Source organism: Pseudophryne corroboree, chromosome 9, assembly GCF_028390025.1.
Source record: "Pseudophryne corroboree isolate aPseCor3 chromosome 9, aPseCor3.hap2, whole genome shotgun sequence".
Taxonomy (NCBI): Eukaryota; Metazoa; Chordata; class Amphibia; order Anura; family Myobatrachidae; genus Pseudophryne; species Pseudophryne corroboree.
In genome coordinates, this window is record NC_086452.1 from 2,278,740 (window position 1) to 2,301,504 (window position 22,765).

The 22,765-nt window shown below is 51.6% G+C and overlaps 1 protein-coding gene across 1 annotated transcript in view; it reads right to left on the reverse strand.

Annotated features, from left to right (window-relative positions):
* TUT4 (terminal uridylyl transferase 4) overlaps positions 1-22,765 on the reverse strand; it is a 424,536-nt gene that overhangs the window by 135,612 nt on the left and 266,159 nt on the right. The window contains exons 20-24 of the mRNA XM_063938888.1: positions 3,911-4,024; positions 3,737-3,814; positions 2,324-2,501; positions 2,153-2,200; positions 281-363 (exon numbers count right to left, since the gene is read on the reverse strand). Of these exons, the coding sequence (XP_063794958.1) occupies positions 281-363; positions 2,153-2,200; positions 2,324-2,501; positions 3,737-3,814; positions 3,911-4,024 (501 nt within the window). The remainder of the gene's footprint in view (positions 1-280; positions 364-2,152; positions 2,201-2,323; positions 2,502-3,736; positions 3,815-3,910; positions 4,025-22,765) is intronic.

The window sequence follows — 22,765 nt, forward strand, 5'->3', positions numbered from 1 at the left end:
CATGCACTCCCGCTCACATGCAGCAGCACTGATCCTGCACTCTCGCTCACATGCAGCAGCAGCACTGATCCTGCACTCTCGCTCAAATGCAGCAGCAGCACTGATCCTGCACTCTCGCTCACATGCAGCAGCACTGATCCTGCACTCTCGCTCACATGCAGCAGCAGCAGCACTGATCCTGCACTCTCGCTCACATGCAGCAGCACTGATCCTGCACTCCTATTGAACTTGTCTGTCATTCTTGTCATATTAATCAACAAAAGATTAACTGAAATCTTACGGCTTCATGCCCAGGCTGTGGGTAATACGGGGTCCCGAACAGCTTCCTTCCATTAATGAACGCCTTCATGATGAAATTAGTCACTGAGAGAAATATGAACAAGAAATTTGTATTATATTACACAGGCTTTGTATGAAGAGGTGACACACAACCACACGAGCCTTATACCGCTCTTACACACACCCTTCCTACCCCGGATATGAACACACCCACCCCGGCTCAGACGTCCCGTGTCTGCGACCCTGCACAGTTTTTTCCATATTTCTTATTCCTGTTTTTGCAGATTAGAAGCTGATATATGAAGCCGGTGTAAAGGAGATATATCACATACATCCTGGCATTTATTAACGCCATATGTACGATTACTTCTGCACAGAACAGCTCTTCTTATAACAGTTATGACAGTCGGCCAGCACATGTGGGGGGAAAAGAGGGATACAAAGGATCCCCAGGGATTTATGGGAAATGCGGTCACACCTCTGCAGTCCTGTGTGTGTGTGTGTGTGTATATGTGTAGCCTACACATCACACCATATCTGTGTGTACATGTACAATGTGAGGTATGCTAGATGCATCTATAGTCTGTATAAATTCACAATCGACAGCGGGGAGTAAAGATGAGAGCAGAGCTGCCCACTGCAGGGCAATCAGCATCCCCCCCTCCAGACACATGCAGGAAGTTCCCCTGCACAATGCACAGGACACACAGCACCAGACCCTTTCATTAGGGACAGGAAGGTGCCAATAGCCATGTGCCAGCCCCGGCCAGGAGCCCAAATATGCAATCGGGGGTAGTAGTGTGCCAAGCCTGCTGTTACATGTCTAACTCCCCGCACCCGGAGTCTGGCTTGTGCAGGGGCGGCGCTAGGTGCAGGGGCGGCGCTAGGCGCAGGGGCGGCGCTAGGTGCAGGGGTGGCGTTAAACGCAGGGGCGGCGCTATGCGCAGGGGTGGCGCTAGGTGCAGGGGTGGCGCTAGGTGCAGGGGCGGCGCTAGGCGCAGGGGTGGCGCTAGGTGCAGGGGTGGCGCTAGGTGCAGGGGCGGCGCTATGCACAGGGGTGGCGCTATGCGCAGGGGTGGCGCTAGGCGCAGGGGTGGCGCTAGGTGCAGGGGTGGCGCTAGGTGCAGGGGTGGCGCTAGGCGCAGGGGTGGCGCTATGCGCAGGGGTGGCGCTAGGTGCAGGGGTGGCGCTAGGTGCAGGGGCGGCGCTAGGCGCAGGGGCGGCGCTAGGTGCAGGGGCGGCGCTAGGCGCAGGGGTGGTGCTAGGTGCAGGGGTGGAGCTATGCGCAGGGGTGGAGCTATGCGCAGGGAGAGAGCTGCACACAGTAATAACACTCTGGGTACTGTAGCCTCCTCCCACCACGTCAGAGTTCTGGTCACAGCACAGCTGCAGCCAGTGACAGCAATAGAGCTGATGTTTCCGTTGTAAAATACAGGGAAACGGTGCGACCTTAACCAGTTCAGTGCAGGATTGTGGATGGACTCTGCTAGGGGTGGAGGGCGTTCGTTCCATTCGCCTTCCCCCCTAAATCCGCCAATGTACTGTATACCGTTAGGTGCGGACCACTGCAGCGGGCGTCTTGTGCCGCATGGAGTACGGAGGATTTGTATATGGGGACACATCTGTACAGCAAATTGTAAGTTCCACAAGATATAAATATTTATGACAATGTTACAGGTTTTTCAGCAATAAAATGTTTTTTTATATAAAATAAAGTTGTGAGGAAGTAATGTGTAGAATGCATCAGCCCCTGAGAGTGAATTCTCCACCATATCAGCTCATTTAAGTATCTCGTCCTAGAAACCCAAATATAGAAAGCGACAGGTCTGGCGTCAGAACAGGAGCCAGCAAACATCACAGGCATCATACGTACTTTTCCTGGAGACTCCAGCTCCAAGATTATGATTGAGGTCAAATGGATCTAGATGGGTCAGAGAAAAAAGATAATGCTGAAGATGACATTTTCTAGATCCAATAGATTTAGCACACTGTGCTGAATAGTAGTTACCTTCAATGGCGGCACATTGTGCTGAACAGCACTTACCTTCAATGGCGATGCACTTAGACGTCCACTGCTTCTCGAAGGTGGTCAGTAATTTCTTCTGTCTGATGCTGATGACATATTCCTTAAAATCAAACTCTTCTGTGTAAAATCTAAGAAACCCGAGCCAAAGCTCCCCCAGAGACTCCGTATTCCTTCCCAGGGACGGAAAGCGATTTCTCTGTACAAAGAGAAGCAATATGCATTATTATTAATGTTATTTATATAGTGCTTTTCTCCCAATAGGGCTCAAAGGGCGGAATTCAACTATTCCACCCGACAGCAGCCAGAAGATGGAACTCAACGGAGCTATTCAATTGTTGCTCCATTCGTGCGCAAATGGCTGTCGGTGTCTGCATTGCAGCACACACGTCCCATGAGTGGTGAGCTGAAATGTGCAAAAAATGACCCGTGATGCTTCGCGATCGTGCCGAGCACTTTGGTTGGGTTTAACCAGACCTTTATGGGAACAATCAAGCAAAAAAGACAACAATTGAATTGGGATCTCTCGTCTCCTTAGATGGGAGATCGGGGGCACAATACAATTGAATATTGCCCTATGTGCTTTACATTTACAGCACAAAATACAAAATGATTATCCTAAATGCAGCAAAACCTTAACTGCTCCCAATAGGCGTAAGCAGGCCCCGGGAAATGTGAAATACTTGATCAGAGTGATGCGTGAGAATCCAGTTTATGGCCTGGAAGCACAAGGCCACGAGTCCTGGTCAGGCCGCAGGATGGGGGTCGACCACATCATCCACACTCCTACATGGGAACCTCATGGGGTGCTCCCAGCTTGTATCATACCGGTACCAGGTGCTGTTATTACCGTTATGCAGTAACGATGGAGACAGGTCATTTGCTGCTTGTATTCTGTGGTGGATGGTACACCATGATTAAGGTGCACCGAGGGAGCGCAACACTGGCTGAATTACTGCACTACGTCATTATATGAGAATTACCTTGTGCTGCAACACAGCTGGAAGACTAACGAATGCCCTGCTTGAACATATTTTATACTATATATATATATATAATCTGCATAAATCACTCTTCAACATCAGAATAACATTGAACAGCAATCCAGATTTACGGCAGTATCCAATTGGCCTCAGTAATTTACCCCAGATAATTGCCTCGCCCGCGTCTATCCTACCAGCCTGATGCCAACAGTTATTGGGGATTTTTTTCGCCTCAGGCAGGCAAAACCAAATCCCCGATAAGTCAGCATTATTTCAGCCATTACGGGTGCAATAACACATCGGTTCTTCAAAAAGCTGTGTACATATGTGTTGTGGTGTGAAACAAAGGGCTATAAGTGGATAGTCCGATAATGACCATTGGGCAAAAATGACAAAGAAATGACGGCGGATAATAGGATACCCCCTTAATGTGTGTAAGGGCCGTACTCACCAGCTCTTCTGTGTTATCAAAGAAGAAGGCGTTCCAGCCGTCCACCATCCTCTGCGGAGTAACATGCCCGTCATATATCTACGTGTTAAAGAGATAAAACATAAACCAGAGCGATGCCTTCATCTAAACTTCATGCTGACCATACAGACGGTTTGTAGCATGGTGTCTCCCTACCTCTTGTAGCACCGGTATGACGGGCGGGTCCCTCTGCTGTAGGAAATACAGGACCATCAGGATATACGCATAGGAGGATAAACTCCCTCTTGATGCATCACCTATATCACAGCGCTGAAAAAACATCAACCAAAAGGTCTAGAGTGGTATGAAGAAGATCTACTTATCATGACACATCATACTCATCAGTCCTGACATTATAATGGGACAACAGGCCAGAGGCACTAGTAACCTGCGTGTGAGCAGTCAGAGGCTAGTACACACCTATGTGTATCAGCGGCTGTGCGGGCACCACAGGACACTAGCACCCATTATAAGCAGAGATCGGTCACTTGCCCCAGGTTTAGGTCTGGTGTAAATGTATGGATAGCGATAACGGCTACTGGTTAGTAACGCTGCGGCGGCACAGATACGGGCGCACATCTGCCTTTACTTCAGTATATACAATGCGGCCACACTGCAATATCCGCCCTGGCTACACAAAACCTCATAAATATGGCTTAAAAGGGTATCAAAGAAGAGAAATGCGGTGGGCAGAAAAGTAAAGCAGTTACTGGGCCAATACCTCCTGCAAGGTGGTCTTTATATAACCCAGTCACCGCAGAGACACCCCTCCCCAATTACACAGAGATTCAGTCACAAGCTTATACTGAATAACAGCGGGAGCAAAACTACAGCCGACTGACAGGTGGTCTTTATATAACCCAGTCACAGGAGAATGGAGTTGTAGCTGCACACACACAATTTATTGATACACATTTTGGAACAAAAGGCTCCAAACTGGCCCCTATTAATTGCAGGTATTCACCATTACTTGTGGGGGTGCTACCAACTACAGCTAAAGTTATACAGTCGTGAAAAAAGAAAAGAAAAGGCTGTATTGTTGATGCACAAGAAGAGGGGCGACCTGATTGTCACAACCGTCTGAGAAAATTACTAAAATGTAACTTTTATTAATGTCAGGTTAAAATAGTGTGACAATGACTAACACACAAACTACGAGTACAGACGAAACATAGAGGTTAAAATCAAGACATATACAACACATACCACAAGTGCAATTGAAATAATAAATGTGATTAAAGATTAAAAGTGTGTCCGCGTGTTTGTTCTTATGTCCAGTTATATAGTATAGTTCTCAATCTCAAACCAGTCTAATAATCGTTATCAGCAGTTGGTCTCCATATATTAACATAACCACTTATTAATATATGTGGTATCAGGACTATCTCTCTCATATATTTGTGCTTGTAACTGACACTATAATTCCAGTAGCACGTATAATATGTCCTGCAAATATCCACACTGTGTGTTACTTAAATTGTAGCACGCTGTATATTTCTTATATTATAAACAGAGATTAGCCAGATTCTAATAGCATTCATAGTATTGAATAGTAGGCAGACGGAAATTTATATGACAGAGACCTGTATTCCTCCCAACGCTCACTGATAATGCAATCAGTGCTATATTAATTACCAGATGCTCTGATGTAATTTAATGAAAGGATAGCAATTGCTTGAATTCATTAGACATGTGCTGTATATCTATGTAAGTGAGTAAGTAGTGACAAGCAGTGTTGTGGTTTAAACAGACAGGAATGCAACAATGTTTCACATTTAATCTCTGAGGCTACCTGACAGACATGTGGAGACATTTGTGATACAGTTTAACAAATGCCAATAGATGTAGCAGATACACCGACATTATATGAGTACCTCAGTACCTGTGCCATTTGAGAATAATTAGCACTTACCATCCAGTACATTTATACCTCCAGAGGCAGTAATAAAGCTAGCAACCTTCAGTTCATAGTTTATAACTGTCTGATTATCCATAATTAAAAGGGGACGCTCTTATCTCTCTCTAATTCCAGATATGTCATATCATGTAGGACACTTATGATATAACTCAATAAATGCCAATAGATCAAATGTTTCTATATCAACCTGTGCATTAGATACATGGACATTACAGGGAATACCTTAGAACCTGTGCATTAGATACATGGACATTACAGGGAATACCTTAGAACCTGTGCATTAGATACATGGACATTACAGGGAATACCTTAGAACCTGTGCATTAGATACATGGACATTACAGGGAATACCTTAGAACCTGTGCATTAGATACATGGACATTACAGGGAATACCTTAAAACCTGTGCATTAGATACATGGACATTACAGGGAATACCTTAGAACCTGTGCATTAGATACATGGACATTACAAGGAATACCTTAGAACCTGTGCATTAGATACATGGACATTACAGGGAATACCTTAGAACCTGTGCATTAGATACATGGACATTACAGGGAATACCTTAGAACCTGTGCATTAGATACATGGACATTACAGGGAATACCTTAGAACCTGTGCATTAGATACATGGACATTACAGGGAATACCTTAGAACTTAGAACCTGTGCATTAGATACATGGACATTACAGGGAATACCTTAGAACCTGTGCATTAGATACATGGACATTACAGGGAATACCTTAGAACCTGTGCATTAGATACATGGACATTACAGGGAATACCTTAGAACCTGTGCATTAGATACATGGACATTACAGGGAATACCTTAGAACCTGTGCATTAGATACATGGACATTACAGGGAATACCTTAGAACCTGTGCATTAGATACATGGACATTACAGGGAATACCTTAGAACCTGTGCATTAGATACATGGACATTACAGGGAATACCTTAGAACCTGTGCATTAGATACATGGACATTACAGGGAATACCTTAGAACCTGTGCATTAGATACATGGACATTACAGGGAATACCTTAGAACCTGTGCATTAGATACATGGACATTACAGGGAATACCTTAGAACCTGTGCATTAGATACATGGACATTACAGGGAATACCTTAGAACCTGTGCATGAGATACATGGACATTACAGGGAATACCTTAGAACCTGTGCCATTTGAGAACGATTAGCACAGATAATGCAATACGCTTGGTATCTCCAGAGGTAGTAATAAAGCCAGCATTATATAATCTAAAAGGGACGTATTTATCCTCTTCTAAACTAGATATATTGAACCTAGTAGTATAGAAGGTGCCCTCCCCAGAGGGGCATTAGTGTCCTGCACAATTGATGAACACCTGAAAGTTGCTATATATTTACATAGATGAGCGAGGGAGGTATTTACTCTCACTATATAAAATGGCATGATTTTTGATGTAGTTGCTCCACGTGATCACAAGGAGTCTCATTCAAACCACAAGCACCTTAATATAACTTTAGAGAAACACTGAGATTCTGTAGTTTATCAGAACTGTCCATAAATATAACGGGCACATTAGTACTAACTAGTGTAGTGAATGTGCCATTTTTCAGGCAGAAGAATCTAACCTGCACTCCTCATGAATGTTCTTTAGAAGACTTAGGAGGGATGTACTGAATACTGAATAAATGGTATATATACAGTAAATTACATTCTTTCCTAACAAAGCCGCGTATTGGGACACAAATAGTCTAGATTGAGTAGGACTTATCTAAGTGTTACCAAACAACCTTATTGAGATCGGGGAGGGAGACAGACCTCTCTGTTTATAATATAAGAAATATACAGCGTGCTACAATTTAAGTAACACACAGTGTGGATATTTGCAGGACATATTATACGTGCTACTGGAATTATAGTGTCAGTTACAAGCACAAATATATGAGAGAGATAGTCCTGATACCACATATATTAATAAGTGGTTATGTTAATATATGGAGACCAACTGCTGATAACGATTATTAGACTGGTTTGAGATTGAGAACTATACTATATAACTGGACATAAGAACAAACACGCGGACACACTTTTAATCTTTAATCACATTTATTATTTCAATTGCACTTGTGGTATGTTATTATTATTATCCTTTATTTATATGGCGCCACAAGGGTTCCGCAGCGCCCAGTTACAGAGTACATAAGCAATCAAACAGGAAAACAGCAACTTACAGTTGATGACAGTATAGGACAAGTACAGGGTAAATAAACATAGCTACATCAGCAGATGACACTGGAATAAGTATCAGGTGGCAGAAGACTGCTGGATTTGATGCAGTTGAAGATTATTAAAGTAAGAAATGGGTAAGCACATGAGGGAAGAGGGCCCTGCTCGTGAGAGCTTACATTCTAAAGTGTTGTATATGTCTTAATTTTAACCTCTATGTTTCGTCTGTACTCGTAGTTTGTGTGTTAGTCATTGTCACACTATTTTAACCTGACATTCATAAAAGTTAAATTTTAGTAATTTTCTCAGAAGGTTGTGACAATCAGGTCACCCCTCTTCTTGTGCATCAACAATACAGCCTTTTCTTTTCTTTTTTTCACGACTGTATAACCCAGTCACCGCAGAGACACCCCTCCCCAATTACACAGAGATTCAGTCACAAGCTTATACTGAATAACAGGGGGAGCAAAACTACAGCCGACTGACAGGTGGTGTACGCTGGAAATCCCTTCCTGATACTCCACCTCCAGGCTGCGGTATGAGGCAGAATTTAGGGACTGCCATCCATGGGTTAAAACATCCATGGTACTATTGGTGGCTAACCTAAATGGTATGAAACCATTGGCTGACAATCGTCAATGGTTTTGCCCACCAATGTTTCTCCCAGCTCTGTTACTCAATAGGCCAATCAGGGTTGAGGACGCAGCTTCGTATGTCATGTCTAGGGGCAGAGCCAAGCTACATGTTCTGGCACCAAGGTGAAAGAAAAGAAACTATCACAGGGATCTGTGCCATTAACCATTGCTTGTAGCAGCCAGCAGAGCACAACGCCTGGCTTCCACAATGACCACATGTAAGACAGAAGGACACAGGCTGTAGATCAGCGGTGGCCAACCTGTGGCTCTTTCTTTATTCAAATGTGGCTCCCAACACTCTAAATCATGTGACCACAACAGATACAGAAACCGCTGCACTCCAGCCAGACACGCAGCAGCACTACAGGGACTGAAATCTGAAGGAGTCAGATACTAGAGGTGAGTACAAGCAAACAGAGGACACATTAGCGACTACTGCAATGGCACGAGTGGATGGGGGGGCTGTAGTGATACATGGGGGTGGGCTAAAGTGACACATGGCAGAGCTGGCAGGAGTGACATAGGAGGGTGGTAGCAGGAGTGACACATGGGGAGCTGGCTGGAGTGACACATGGGGGAGGTGGCTGGAGTGACATAGGAGGGTGGTAGCTGGAGTGACACATGGGGGAGCTGGCTGGAGTGACATAGGAGGGTGGTAGCAGGAGTGACACATGGGAGAGCTGGCTGGAGTGACAGGAGGGTGGTAGCAGGAGTGACACATGGGAGAGCTGGCTGGAGTGACATAGGAGGGTGCTAGCAGGAGTGACACAGGAGGGTGCTGGCTGGAGTGACACATGGAAGAGCTGGCTGGAGTGACACATGGGGGAGGTGGCTGGAGTGACATAGGAGGGTGGTAGCAGGAGTGACACATGGGAGAGCTGGCTGGAGTGACAGGAGGGTGGTAGCAGGAGTGACACATGGGAGAGCTGGCTGGAGTGACATAGGAGGGTGCTAGCAGGAGTGACACAGAAGGGTGCTGGCTGGAGTGACACATGGAAGAGCTGGCTGGAGTGACACATGGGAAAGCTGGCTGGAGTGACATAGGAGGGTGGTAGCAGGAGTGACACATGGGACTGCTGGCTGGAGTGACATAGGAGGGTGGTAGCGGAAGTGAAACATGGAAGAGCTGGCTGGAGTGACAGGAGGGTGGTAGCTGGAGTGACACATGGGAGAGCTGGCTGGAGTGACATAGGAGGGTGGTAGCAGGAGGGACACATGGAAGAGCTGGCTGGAGTGACAGGAGGGTGGTAGCTGGAGTGACACATGGGGGAGCTGGCTGGAGTGACATAGGAGGGTGTTGGCAGGAGTGACACATGGGGGAGCTGGCTGGAGTGACATAGGAGGGTGGTAGCAGGAGTGACACACGGAAGAGCTGGCTGGAGTGACATAGGAGGGTGGTAGCAGGAGTGACACATGGAAGAGCTGGCTGGAGTGACATAGGAGGGTGGTAGCAGGAGTGACACATGGGGAGCTGGCTGGAGTGATATAGGAGGGTGGTAGCAGGAGTGACACATGGAAGAGCTGGCTGGAGTGACATAGGAGGGTGGTAGCAGGAGTGACACATGGAAGAGCTGGCTGGAGTGACAGGAGGGTGTTGGCTGGAATGACACATGGGAGAGCTAGCAGGAGTGACAATGGGGGAGCTGGCTGGAGTGACAGGAGGGTGTTGGCTGGAGTGACACATGGAAGAGCTGGCTGGAGTGACAGGAGGGTGTTGGCTGGAGTGACACATGGAAGAGTTGGCTGGAGTGACAGGAGGGTGTTGGCTGGAGTAACATAGGAGGGTGCTAGCAGGAGTGACACATGGGGGAGCTGGCTGGAGTGACAGGAGGGTGCTGGAAGTAGTGACACAAGGGGGAGCTGGCTGGAGTGACACATGGGGGAGCTGGCTGGAGTGACAGAGCAGGGTCTTGGAAGTAGTGACACATGGAAGAGCTGGCTGGAGTGACACATGGGAGACCTGGCAGGAGTGACACATGGGGGAGCTGGCTGGAGTGACAGGAGGGTGTTGGCTGGAGTGACACATGGGGGAGGTGGCTGGAGTGACACATGGGGGAGCTGGCAGGAGTGACACATGGGGGAGCTGGCTGGAGTGACAGGAGGGTGTTGGCTGGAGTGACACATGGTGGAGGTGGCTGGAGTGACACATGGGGGAGGTGGCTGGAGTGACATGAGGGTGTTGGCTGGAGTGACACATGGGGGAGCTGGCTGGAGTGACAGGAGGGTGTTGGCTGGAGTGACACATGGGGGAGGTCGCTGGAGTGACACATGGGGGAGCTGGCAGGAGTGACACATGGGGGAGCTGGCAGGAGTGACACATGGGGGAGCTGGCTGGAGTGACAGGAGGGTGTTGGCTGGAGTGACACATGGGGGAGCTGGCTGGAGTGACACATGGGGGAGGTGGCTGGAGTGACATGAGGGTGTTGGCTGGAGTGACACATGGGGGAGCTGGCTGGAGTGACACATGGGGGAGGTGGCTGGAGTGACAGGAGGGTGTTGGCTGGAGTGACACATGGGGGAGCTGGCTGGAGTGACAGGAGGGTCTTGGCAGTAGTGACACATGGCGGAGGTGGCTGGAGTGACACAGCAGGGTCTTGGCAGCAGTGACACATGGAAGAGCTGGCTGGAGTGACAGGAGGATGTTGGCTGGAGTGACACATGGGGGAGCTGGCTGGAGTGACACATGGGGGAGCTGGCTGGAGTGACACAGCAGGGTCTTGGCAGCAGTGACACATGGAAGAGCTGGCTGGAGTGACAGGAGGATGTTGGCTGGAGTGACACATGGGGGAGCTGATTGGAATGACAGGAGGGTGGTAGCAGGAGTGACACATGGGAGAGCTGGCTGGAGTGACATAGGAGGGTGGTAGCAGGAGTGACACATGGGAGAGCTGGCTGGAGTGACAGGAGGGTGGTAGCAGGAGTGACACATGGAAGAGCTGGCTGGAGTGACATAGGAGGGTGGTAGCAGGAGTGACACATGGGAGAGCTGGCTGGAGTGACATAGGAGGGTGCTAGCAGGAGTGACACATAGAAGAGCTGGCTGGAGTGACATAGGAGGGTGGTAGCAGGAGTGACACAAGGAAGAGCTGGCTGGAGTGACATAGGAGGGTGGTAGCTGGAGTGACACATGGAAGAGCTGGCTGGAGTGACATAGGAGTGTGGTAGCTGGAGTGACACATGGGAGAGCTGGCTGGAGTGACATAGGAGGGTGGTAGCAGGAGTGACACATGGAAGAGCTGGCTGGAGTGACATAGGATGGTGGTAGCAGGAGTGACACATGGGGGAGCTGGCTGGAGTGACAGGAGGGTGTTGGCTGGAGTGACACAAGGGGGAGGTGGCTGGAGTGACAGGAGGGTGTTGGCTGGAGTGACACATGGAAGAGCTGGCTGGAGTGACACATGGGGGAGGTGGCTGGAGTGACACATGGGGGAGGTGGCTGGAATGACAGGAGGGTGGTAGCTGGAGTGACACATGGGGGAGCTGGCTGGAGTGACAGGAGGGTGGTAGCAGGAGTGACACATGGGAGAGCTGGCTGGAGTGAAAGGAGGGTGGTAGCTGGAGTGACACATGGGAGAGCTGGCTGCAGTGACATAGGAGGGTGCTAGCAGGAGTGACACATGGAAGAGCTGGCAGGAATGACAGGAGGGTGATAGCTGGAGTGACACATGGGGGAGCTGGCTGGAGTGACTTAGAAGGGTGTTGGCAGGAGTGACACATGGGGAGATGGCTGGAGTGACATAGGAGGGTGGTAGCAGGAGTGACACATGGAAGAGCTGGCTGGAGTGACATAGGAGGGTGGTAGCAGGAGTGACACATGGAAGAGCTGGCTGGAGTGACATAGGAGGGTGGTAGCAGGAGTGACACATGGGGAGCTGGCTGGAGTGACATAGGAGGGTGGTAGTAGGAGTGACACATGGAAGAGCTGGCTGGAGTGACAGGAGGGTGTTGGCTGGAATGACACATGGGAGAGCTAGCAGGAGTGACACATGGGGGAGCTGGCTGGAGTGACATGAGGGTCTTGGCTGGAGTGACACATGGAAGAGCTGGCTGGAGTGACAGGAGGGTGTTGGCTGGAGTGACACATGGAAGAGCTGGCTGGAGTGACAGGAGGGTGTTGGCTGGAGTAACATAGGAGGGTGCTAGCAGGAGTGACACATGGGGGAGCTGGCTGGAGTGACAGGAGGGTGCTGGAAGTAGTGACACATGGGGGAGCTGGCTGGAGTGACACATGGAGGAGGGAGCTGGAGTGACAGGAGAGTGTTGGCGGGAGTGACACATGGGGGAGCTGGCTGGAGTGACATGAGGGTGTTGGCTGGAGTGACACATGGGGGAGCTGGCTGGAGTGACACATGGGGGAGGTGGATGGAGTGACAGGAGGGTGTTGGCTGGAGTGACACATGGGGGAGCTGGATGGAGTGACAGGAGGGTCTTGGCAGTAGTGACACATGGCGGAGGTGGCTGGAGTGACACAGCAGGGTCTTGGCAGCAGTGACACATGGAAGAGCTGGCTGGAGTGACAGGAGGGTGTTGGCTGGAGTGACACATGGGGGAGCTGGCTGGAGTGACACAGCAGGGTCTTGGCAGTAGTGACACATGGCGGAGGTGGCTGGAGTGACACATGGGGAAGCTGGTTGGAATGACAGGAGGGTGGTAGCAGGAGTGACACATGGGAGAGCTGGCTGGAGTGACAGGAGGGTGGTAGCAGGAGTGACACATGGAAGAGCTGGCTGGAGTGACATAGGAGGGTGGTAGCAGGAGTGACACATGGGAGAGCTGGCTGGAGTGACATAGGAGGGTGCTAGCAGGAGTGACACATGGAAGAGCTGGCTGGAGTGACATAGGAGGGTGGTAGCCGGAGTGACACATGGGAGAGCTGGCTGGAGTGACAGGAGGGTGGTAGCAGGAGTGACACATGGAAGAGCTGGCTGGAGTGACATAGGAGGGTGGTAGCAGGAGTGACACATGGGAGAGCTGGCTGGAGTGACATAGGAGGGTGGTAGCAGGAGTGACACATGGAAGAGCTGGCTGGAGTGACATAGGAGGGTGGTAGCAGGAGTGACACATGGAAGAGCTGGCTGGAGTGACATAGGAGGGTGGTAGCAGGAGTGATACATGGAAGAGCTGGCTGGAGTGACATAGGAGGGTGGTAGCAGGAGTGACACATGGAAGAGCTGGCTGGAGTGACATAGGAGGGTGGTAGCAGGAGTGACACATGGAAGAGCTGGCTGGAGTTACATAGGAGGGTGGTAGCAGGAGTGACACATGGAAGAGCTGGCTGGAGTGACATAGGAGGGTGGTAGCAGGAGTGACACATGGAAGAGCTGGCTGGAGTGACATAGGAGGGTGGTAGCAGGAGTGACACATGGAAGAGCTGGCTGGAGTGACATAGGAGGGTGGTAGCAGGAGTGACACATGGGAGAGCTGGCTGGAGTGACAGGAGGGTGTTAGCAGGAGTGACACATGGAAGAGCTGGCTGGAGTGACATAGGAGGGTGGTAGCAGGAGTGACACATGGGAGAGCTGGCTGGAGTGACATAGGAGGGTGGTAGCAGGAGTGACACATGGAAGAGCTGGCTGGAGTGACATAGGAGGGTGCTAGCAGGAGTGACACATGGAAGAGCTGGCTGGAGTGACATAGGAGGGTGGTAGCAGGAGTGACACATGGAAGAGCTGGCTGGAGTGACACATGGGAGAGCTGGCTGGAGTGACATAGGAGGGTGGTAGCAGGAGTGACACATGGAAGAGCAGGCTGGAGTGACATAGGAGGGTGGTAGCTTGAGTGACACATGGAAGAGCTGGCTGGAGTGACATAGGAGTGTGGTAGCTGGAGTGACACATGGGAGAGCTGGCTGGAGTGACATAGGAGGGTGGTAGCAGGAGTGACACATGGAATAGCTGGCTGGAGTGACATAGGAGGGTGGTAGCAGGAGTGACACATGGGGGAGCTGGCTGGAGTGACAGGAGGGTGGTAGCAGGAGTGACACATGGGGGAGATGGCTGGAGTGACAGGAGGGTGTTGGCTGGAGTGACACATAAAAGAGCTGGCTGGAGTGACACATGGGGGAGGTGGCTGGAGTGACAGGAGGGTGTTGGCTGGAGTGACACCTGGGAGAGCTGGCTGGAGTGACACATGGAAGAGCTGGCTGGAGTGACACATGGGGGAGGTGGCTGGAGTGACAGGAGGGTGGTAGCTGGAGTGACACATGGGGGAGCTGGCTGGAGTGACATAGGAGGGTGGTAGCAGGAGTGACACATGGGGGAGCTGGCTGGAGTGACACATAGAAGAGCTGGCTGTAGTGACATATGGGGGAGGTGGCTGGAGTGACAGGAGGGTGGTAGCAGGAGTGACACATGGGAGAGCTGGCTGGAGTGACAGGAGGGTGGTAGCTGGAGTGACACATGGAAGAGCTGGCTGGAATGACATAGGAGGGTGCTAGCAGTAGTGACACATGGAAGAGCTGGCTGGAGTGACAGGAGGGTGGTAGCTGGAGTGACACATGGGGGAGCTGGCTGGAGTGACATAGGAGGGAGTTGGCAGGAGTGACACATGGGGAGCTGGCTGGAGTGACATAGGAGGGTGGTAGCAGGAGTGACACATGGAAGAGCTGGCTGGAGTGACATAGGAGGGTGGTAGCAGGAGTGACACATGGAAGAGCTGGCTGGAGTGACATAGGAGGGTGGTAGCAGGAGTGACACATGGGGAGCTGGCTGGAGTGACATAGGAGGGTGGTAGCAGGAGTGACACATGGAAGAGCTGGCTGGAGTGACATAGGAGGGTGGTAGCAGGAGTGACACATGGAAGAGCTGGCTGGAGTAACAGGAGGGTGTTGGCTGGAATGACACATGGGAGAGCTAGCAGGAGTGACACATGGGGGAGCTGGCTGGAGTGACAGGAGGGTGTTGGCTGGAGTGACACATGGAAGAGCTGGCTGGAGTGACAGGAGGGTGTTGGCTGGAGTGACACATGGAAGAGTTGGCTGGAGTGACATAGGAGGGTGGTAGCAGGAGTGACACATGGAAGAGCTGGCTGGAGTGACATAGGAGGGTGGTAGCAGGAGTGACACATGGAAGAGCTGGCTGGAGTGACATAGGAGGGTGGTAGCAGGAGTGACACATGGGAGAGCTGGCTGGAGTGACAGGAGGGTGTTAGCAGGAGTGACACATGGAAGAGCTGGCTGGAGTGACATAGGAGGGTGGTAGCAGGAGTGACACATGGGAGAGCTGGCTGGAGTGACATAGGAGGGTGGTAGCAGGAGTGACACATGGAAGAGCTGGCTGGAGTGACATAGGAGGGTGCTAGCAGGAGTGACACATGGAAGAGCTGGCTGGAGTGACATAGGAGGGTGGTAGCAGGAGTGACACATGGAAGAGCTGGCTGGAGTGACACATGGGAGAGCTGGCTGGAGTGACATAGGAGGGTGGTAGCAGGAGTGACACATGGAAGAGCAGGCTGGAGTGACATAGGAGGGTGGTAGCTTGAGTGACACATGGAAGAGCTGGCTGGAGTGACATAGGAGTGTGGTAGCTGGAGTGACACATGGGAGAGCTGGCTGGAGTGACATAGGAGGGTGGTAGCAGGAGTGACACATGGAATAGCTGGCTGGAGTGACATAGGAGGGTGGTAGCAGGAGTGACACATGGGGGAGCTGGCTGGAGTGACAGGAGGGTGGTAGCAGGAGTGACACATGGGGGAGATGGCTGGAGTGACAGGAGGGTGTTGGCTGGAGTGACACATAAAAGAGCTGGCTGGAGTGACACATGGGGGAGGTGGCTGGAGTGACAGGAGGGTGTTGGCTGGAGTGACACCTGGGAGAGCTGGCTGGAGTGACACATGGAAGAGCTGGCTGGAGTGACACATGGGGGAGGTGGCTGGAGTGACAGGAGGGTGGTAGCTGGAGTGACACATGGGGGAGCTGGCTGGAGTGACATAGGAGGGTGGTAGCAGGAGTGACACATGGGGGAGCTGGCTGGAGTGACACATAGAAGAGCTGGCTGTAGTGACATATGGGGGAGGTGGCTGGAGTGACAGGAGGGTGGTAGCAGGAGTGACACATGGGAGAGCTGGCTGGAGTGACAGGAGGGTGGTAGCTGGAGTGACACATGGAAGAGCTGGCTGGAATGACATAGGAGGGTGCTAGCAGTAGTGACACATGGAAGAGCTGGCTGGAGTGACAGGAGGGTGGTAGCTGGAGTGACACATGGGGGAGCTGGCTGGAGTGACATAGGAGGGAGTTGGCAGGAGTGACACATGGGGAGCTGGCTGGAGTGACATAGGAGGGTGGTAGCAGGAGTGACACATGGAAGAGCTGGCTGGAGTGACATAGGAGGGTGGTAGCAGGAGTGACACATGGAAGAGCTGGCTGGAGTGACATAGGAGGGTGGTAGCAGGAGTGACACATGGGGAGCTGGCTGGAGTGACATAGGAGGGTGGTAGCAGGAGTGACACATGGAAGAGCTGGCTGGAGTGACATAGGAGGGTGGTAGCAGGAGTGACACATGGAAGAGCTGGCTGGAGTAACAGGAGGGTGTTGGCTGGAATGACACATGGGAGAGCTAGCAGGAGTGACACATGGGGGAGCTGGCTGGAGTGACAGGAGGGTGTTGGCTGGAGTGACACATGGAAGAGCTGGCTGGAGTGACAGGAGGGTGTTGGCTGGAGTGACACATGGAAGAGTTGGCTGGAGTGACAGGAGGGTGTTGGCTGGAGTAACATAGGAGGGTGCTAGCAGGAGTGACAGATGGGGGAGCTGGCTGGAGTGACAGGAGGGTGCTGGAAGTAGTGACACATGGGGGAGCTGGCTGGAGTGAACCATGGGGGAGCTGGCTGTAGTGACACAGCAGGGTCATGGAAGTAGTGACACATGGAAGAGCTGGCTGGAGTGACACATGGGAGACCTGGCAGGAGTGACACATGGGGGAGCTGGCTGGAGTGACAGGAGGGTGTTGGCTGGAGTGACACATGGGGGAGGTGGCTGGAGTGACACATGGGGGAGCTGGCTGGAGTGACAGGAGGGTGTTGGCTGGAGTGACACATGGGGGAGCTGGCTGGAGTGACACATGGGGGAGCTGGCTGGAGTGACACATGGGGGAGCTGGCTGGAGTGACAGGAGGGTCTTGGCAGTAGTGACACATGGCGGAGGTGGCTGGAGTGACACAGCAGGGTCTTGGCAGCAGTGACACATGGAAGAGCTGGCTGGAGTGAAAGGAGGGTGTTGGCTGGAGTGACACATGGGGGAGCTGGCTGGAGTGACACAGCAGGGTCTTGGCAGTAGTGACACATGGCGGAGGTGGCTGGAGTGACACAGCAGGGTCTTGGCAGTAGTGACACATGGGGGAGCTGGTTGGAATGACAGGAGGGTGGTAGCAGGAGTGACACATGGGGGAGCTGGCTGGAGTGACAGGAGGGTGGTAGCTGGAGTGACACATGGGAGAGCTGGCTAGAGTGACATAGGAGGGTGGTAGCAGGAGTGACATATGGAAGAGCTGGCTGGAGTGACATAGGAGGGTGCTAGCAGGAGTGACACATGGGAGAGCTGGCTGGAGTGACATAGGAGGGTGGTAGCAGGAGTGACACATGGAAGAGCTGGCTGGAGTGACATAGGAGGGTGGTAGCAGGAGTGACACATGGGAGAGCTGGCTGGAGTGACAGGAGGGTGGTAGCAGGAGTGACACATGGAAGAGCTGGCTGGAGTGACATAGGAGGGTGGTAGCAGGAGTGACACATGGGAGAGCTGGCTGGAGTGACATAGGAGGGTGGTAGCAGGAGTGACACATGGAAGAGCTGGCTGGAGTGACATAGGAGGGTGGTAGCAGGAGTGACACATGGAAGAGCTGGCTGGAGTGACAGGAGGGTGTTGGCTGGAATGACACATGGGAGAGCTAGCAGGAGTGACACATAGGGGAGCTGGCTGGAGTGACAGGAGGGTGTTGGCTGGAGTGACACATGGAAGAGCTGGCTGGAGTGACAGGAGGGTGTTGGCTGGAGTAATATAGGAGGGTGCTAGCAGGAGTGACACATGGGGGAGCTGGCTGGAGTGACAGGAGGGTGCTGGAAGTAGTGACACATGGGGGAGCTGGCTGGAGTGACACATGTAGGGGCTGGCTGGAGTGACACAACAGGGTCTTGGCAGTAGTGACACATGGGGGAGCTGGCTGGAGTAACACAGCAGGGTCTTGGCAGTAGTGACACATGGGAGACCTGGCTGGAGTGACACAGCAGGGTCTTGGTAGTAGTGACACATGGGAGAGCTGGCTGGAGTGACACAGGGGAGGTGGCTGGAGGGACAGGAGGGTGTTGGCTGGAGTGACACATGGGGGAGCTGGCTGGAGTGACACAGCAGGGTCTTGGCAGTAGTGACACATGGGAGAGCTGGCTGGAGTGACACAGGGGAGCTGGTTGGAGTGACAGGAGGGTGTTGGCTGGAGTGACACATGGGAGACCTGGCTGGAGTGACACAGGGGAGCTGGTTGGAGTGACACAGCCGGGTCTTGGCAGTAGTGACACATGGGAGACCTGGCTGGAGTGACACAGCAGGGTCTTGGCAGTAGTGAGACATGGGAGAGCTGGCTGGAGTGAGACATGGGAGAGCTGGCTGGAGTGACACATGGGAGAGCTGGCTGGAGTGACACAGGGGAGCTGGCTGGAGTGACAGGAGGGTGTTGGCTGGAGTGACACATGGGGGAGCTGAAGTTTATTATGTGAATCTGGCCTTTTAAATTATTTTTTGCGAAATTGGCTTTTTCAATGGATCTGGCTTTAAAAAATGTATTTTATGTTGTTCTGGCTTTTTCAATGTATTTTATACCAGGGTTGTGGTCTAGCAGGCACAAGGCCACATTCCATTTTTGCACGCGCGCCATCGGCTCAATGCCGGCTCTTTGACGTACCTAACGAGGTTTTTTGGCTCTTTGTCACTGACTGGTTGGCCACCCCTGCTGTAGATGATAGCTGGTCCCAAGAGGAGACACAGCACATAGAGAAGTCACAGGAGCAGCGGCAGCCCAAATGCCAGAATAGGAACAGCAGACACCAATCCAGCCAGAGGATCGGAATCAGGGCTGAGCTTAGCCCAGAAGCAGGTGAGGAAGACCAGGTACCAATCATCCACCAACAAGATGTTGGTTTTTACAGATGAGGAGGATCCCCAATTTAAATAATACTACAATGAGTTAGCTGTTGTAAAACATGTCCATCTGTGACAGCCAACAAAACAGGGCACCTGGGCTCTGGGCACTTTATAGGGCATGACTGAGGGGGCACTGGGACTGGAAAGCTTGGACGCCCCTGTCCTTCAGCAACAGGGAGTGTCCTGGGGATCCTGACACTGTAAGACGCTTTCCATGTACTAAGTGATGCGCTGCGCTATACTGGCGTTAGGAAGGCTCCTAAATCCACTGTTGTCATTAATGTGTGGAAGAAGAACGGTCATTGCAGTCAGTGCAGGTCATTGGCACCTCACTCTGGAAGATCCTCGAAACTGCAACTCAGGGACCGGAAACTGCTAACCAGGGAGCTGTGAAAGAACAGGGGTCATCCCGTGCAGCTCCAAATGGTCACTAATGTGCCGGTTTCCACAAGAACACTTCATACGATATTATGGGCAAGCAGCTGCTCATAAACCTCTAATCACAAAGAAGAATGCTGCCCAGCGCTTATGATGGTGTAAAGAGCACAAAAACTGGACGGTGGAACAATGGTGGCGAGAGTTATGGAGTGACGAGTTGCGGTTTACACTTTTCAGATGAGACGTGTTTGTGTTTGGAGATTGCCAGAAGAACATCCGATGCCAGGGAGTAACAGTAAAGCATGTAGGTGGTGGCGTTATGCTGTGGGGCTACTGAAGCCGGTTTGGCACGGGTCACATTAACTCTGAGAAGTATAGAGATGTTCTTGATAACTCTGTGCTCCCTACGTTGTGGCAGTTCTACGGAAACGACTAATGGTTTTATCAGGACGGCAATGCCACCTGTCATGTTTCCACGGCGAAGCTGGACTGGTATACAGAAAAAAATACAGAGTCCAGATCTTAACTCCGCTGAGAACCTCTGGGACGAATTGGAGGATGTGGGGTTCTAGCCGACTTGTCCTATTTGAGTGTCGCAGTTGGTCACTGTACTAAAGGCGGAGATACACCATAGGCTCACCATCATGGTCATAGCACGCGGTCAGTCTGAGTAAGTTGCAGCTTATACAGACTGACCATCGGAACCGGTCAAATGGTGTGGCTGCGAGCAATCATGTAAAATAAGTTCTACATCCACAAACATCAGATTAGCGCGTAAGCCATCGCGTGTATATACTAATCTCAATGAAAGCCCTGTATCAGCCTAATACCTCGTATGCTTAATGCACCTCCGTAAAAGACTAAGGGGTCTATTTACTAAGCCGTGAAGGGAGCTAAAGTACCAGCAATTGGCTCCTGTCATTTTTCAAACACAGTGGGGGGGAATTCAAGTGTTTGGAAAGTCGGTTGGGTGACTGTCCTGTCTATTAGATAGGAAAAAACAGACACCCAACGAACTTTTCAAACATTTGAATTCCCCCTGCTGTGTTTGAAAAATGACAGGAGCCAATTGCTGGTACTTTATCTCTGTCCACTTTATCTCCCTCCACGGCTTAGTAAATAGACTCCTAATACCTGTATGTAGTCACTTTTACTCTACCCCCCCTTCTTCCCCACAGGCTAAACGGTCAGGATTCTGGTGCCAGGATTGTGTCCCTAATCGGGAAGAGGGGGGGGCATTCAGACATCTGTATTTATACTGCCGGAATCCTGAACGGATCCATACTGACTCCCCTCTACTCCACTACATACTGCCTGTCCTCTTCTCCTTCCTGCCCCCGGTCCATTCTGCCTTCCCCCGCTACATACTGCCTCTCCCCTGCTCTATCCTGCCCCCGGTCCATGCTGCCTTCCCCCGCTACATACTGCCTCTCCCCTGCTCTATCCTGCCCCCGGTCCATGCTGCCTTCCCCCGCTACATACTGCCTCCCCCCTGCTCTATCCTGCCCCCGGTCTATTCTGCCTTCCCCCGCTACATACTGCCTCTCCCCTGCTCTATCTTGTCCCCGGTCCATGCTGCCTTCCCCCTGTACATACTGCTCAGCCTCCCTTTGCACTGAATGGACACTGCTGATTGCAAGGCAGAGTAAAGCAGCAGCTGGACAGCCATCGAATAGCGGGACTGTCTCCCTAAAACCGGGACAGTTGGGAGGTATGGGTATCCTGTATACCATAATGACATGCAGAGTATTTCTCTATATAGTAATATTACTGGCAGGCATCCCCAGAAAAAGCTATACATTACCCACATACACAGCTATATCCTCTGTATGTCAGAACGGTGACAAAAGTTGTGGGTCTATAAGGAAGCTTGTTTAAGGCGCACCAGGAGTTTCATTCCCACAGCCGGTGGAGCGGCCTTTGCACAGTAGTTTCATTCCCACAGCCGGTTGAGCGGCCTTTGTACAGACGTTTTATTCCCACAGCCGGTGGAGCGGCCTTTGCACAGGAGTTTCATTCCCACAGCCGGTGGAGCGGCTTTGCACAGACATTTTATTCCCACAGCCGGTGGAGCGGCCTTTGCACAGACGTTTTATTCCCACAGCCGGTGGAGCGGCCTTTGCACAGACGTTTTATTCCCACAGCCGGTGGAGCGGCCTTTGAACAGACGCTTTATTCCCACAGCCGGTGGAGCGGCCTTTGCACAGACGTTTTATTCCCACAGCCGGTGGAGCGGCCTTTGCACAGACGTTTTATTCCCACAGCCGATGGAGCGGCCTTTGCACAGACGTTTTATTCCCACAGCCGATGGAGCGGCCTTTGCACAGACGTTTTATTCCCACAGCCGGTGGAGCGGCCTTTGCACAGACGTTTTATTCCCACAGCCGGTGGAGCGGCCTTTGCACAGACGTTTTATTCCCACAGCCGATGGAGCGGCCTTTGCACAGACGTTTTATTCCCACAGCCGGTGGAGCGGCCTTTGCACAGACGTTTTATTCCCACAGCCGGTGGAGCGGCCTTTGCACAGGAGTTTTATTCCCACAGCCGATGGGGCGGCCTTTGCACAGACGTTTTATTCCCACAGCCGGTGGAGCGGCCTTTGCACAGACGTTTTATTCCCACATCCGGCGGAGCGGCCTTTGCACAGACGTTTTATTCCCACAGCCGGTGGAGCGGCCTTTGCACAGAAGGCAGCTGCAGCTCTGGGTGTCTCTGTGTAATGTGGAGGCTGCT